The following is a 2,083-nucleotide window of genomic DNA, read 5'->3' as shown; positions in this document are numbered from 1 at the left end:
AACATCTTGTAATTCCTGGATTCCTTTTCCTAATCAAATAAAGAAAAAGCTACGTACGCATCTCTGGAGGAAAAAGTCTGTATTAAAAGCCAAAAAACCAAACCAAAACAGAAAAAAAAAAAAAAACAAAAAACCACAGAAGTACAAGAAACGCCCACCAGGCCACGTCACTGGATAGATCGACTTGGAAAAGGTTCATAAAGTTCATTTTTAGCCGTAACAATATGTGGGTGTGAAATCCTTCCCATGCCCCTCCCCACCCCTTTTAAATAAATTAAAGAAAAAACAACAAACTTCAAATACTATGTCTGGATACAAAGAGCTTCTCTTACTACAGCAATAGCAATTTGAATTTTTCTTTTTTTTTTTTTTTACCAAAACTTTCATTTAAAACAGTTATTAAATATATAAAACGAATACACAGGATTTGGTCGTTTTCTGCCGTGAATCTAGGGCACGTGGGTGCGGGGAGGGGAGGGCTGGGGGATACAGCGGAGGGGAGGGGGCCCCGGGTTCGCTCCTCTCGGCCTTCCCGGCGGCGGGCGGCGGCGGGCGGGCGGCGGGGGGCACCCCTGGGCGCCCGGGCTGGCACCTGCCCCGCGGGGCGAAGCCGCTGGGCCCCCCGGAGGCCCCCCCCCGGGGGGAGAACTGACGGTCACTACAGCACGAAGCACAGCGGCCGGGTGTGCGCCGGGGGAGCGCGGCGGGAGCGCGGCGGGTCACTTGGCCGCAGCCCCCGAGGTGACGGTGACGGCGGCGGCCGCGGCGGCGGCGGCCGCGGCGGCGGCGGCGGCGGTGGTCCCCGCGGGCACCGCGGCTGGGGCGGCTGGGGCGGCTGGGGCGGCGGCGGCGGTCCGGCGCTGCTCCATGCCGTTGGGCAGGAAGCCGGCGATGATGGGCACCGGCCAGATGAGGGCGGCCACGCTCCACACCACGATGACCAGGGTCATGAAGCAGGCGACCAGCGTGGACTCGATGGGCTTGCGGTTCAGCCGCCAGCCCGGCTCGCCCTGCAGCTCCTCCAGGCTGAAGTCCAGGCAGCAGAAGTGCAGCGGCTCGCCCTGCAGCCACAGCGGCCCGGGCGGCTCCGCGGCGGGGTAGGCGGGCAGCGCGGTGGGCGCCCCGGCGGTGGCGGCGGCGGCGGCGGCGGCGGCGGCGTTGGGCCGGAGGCGGCCCGGGCGGCGGCCGCGCACCCAGCCGCAGCCCACGCACAGGCGCAGGTCCTGCTGCGCGCCGCCCGCCGCCAGCCCCAGGTGCTCGATGAGCAGCGGCGGCCCGACGCGGTGGAAGGCGGCGGCGAAGAAGGCGCGGCCGTGCGCGTTGGTGGAGAAGAGCAGCAGGTCGCACTGCAAGCCCCGCGGGCGGCCCCAGCGCACGAGCAGCGAGCTCAGCATCTGCCGCTGCACGCTGATGTTGCACGGCGCCGCCGGCCCAGCCGCCTCCTCCGGGCCCGGGCGCTCGGGGGGCGCGGGGGCCGGCGAGGCCAGCAGGCGCGGGGCGGCGGGCTCGCGGGCGGACGACGCGTTCACCGAGGCGTTGGGGGGCGCCCCGCCGAGGCCCGGCGGCAGCGGGCAGGCGGCGGCCAGCAGCGCGGCGAGCGGGAGCAGCATGGCCTGCGGCGGGCGCCTACGCGCGCGGGGCGGGCGGCGGCTGCATGGCGCACGGCGGCGGGCCGGAGAGCGGACGGCGGCACCCGGCGGCCGGCGGGAGCGGGGGGCGCTCCCGGCTCCCGGCTCCCGCTCCCGGCACCCGCACCCGCACCGGGCTCCCGGCTCCCGGCTCCGGCGGGGCGGCGCGGAGGCGGCGGCGGCGGCTCGCTCGGCGCGGGGATCCCTCCCGGCCCGGCTGCGTCTGGGGTTCCCCGCCGCCCCCGGCGCGGGGGCCCTCGGACCGCCCGGCTGCTCTGCAGGGCCCGGCGCTCGCCGCGAGCAGGATTCCCCGGCTCGGCTCCGCCTCCCGCGCCTCCCGCGCCGCGCCCCGCCCCGCCCCGCCCCGCCCCGCCCCGCCCGGCCGAGGCTCCGCGGAGGGCGGGGTTGCACGCGAGGGCGAGGCTGGGGCCCGGGCCGGCGCGGGGACGAGCGGA

General features: G+C 71.7%; 1 protein-coding gene across 1 annotated transcript; it reads right to left on the bottom strand.

The window, feature by feature from the left end:
- Nucleotides 1-307: 307 nt before the first annotated feature.
- On the bottom strand, nt 308-1,724 carry TMEM158 (transmembrane protein 158). The gene has a single exon (XM_055344057.1). It carries the CDS (start codon nt 1,608-1,610, stop codon nt 720-722), a length of 891 nt encoding a protein of 296 aa, XP_055200032.1. The 5' UTR covers nt 1,611-1,724; the 3' UTR covers nt 308-719.
- Between the last annotated feature and the right edge of the window lie 359 nt (nt 1,725-2,083).

The sequence above is a fragment of the Nyctereutes procyonoides genome, unplaced genomic scaffold (genome assembly GCF_905146905.1).
Source record: "Nyctereutes procyonoides isolate TBG_1078 unplaced genomic scaffold, NYPRO_anot_genome, whole genome shotgun sequence".
Lineage (NCBI taxonomy): Eukaryota > Metazoa > Chordata > Mammalia > Carnivora > Canidae > Nyctereutes > Nyctereutes procyonoides.
The sequence above is the reverse complement of the archived record's forward strand: the minus strand, read 5'-3'. Positions and strand labels throughout refer to the sequence as shown.

What these genes read in the sequence shown, in the direction of transcription:
- TMEM158 (XM_055344057.1), bottom strand. Translation starts at nt 1,610, where the DNA reads ATGCTGCTCCCGCTCGCCGCGCTGCTGGCCGCCGCCTGCCCGCTGCCG.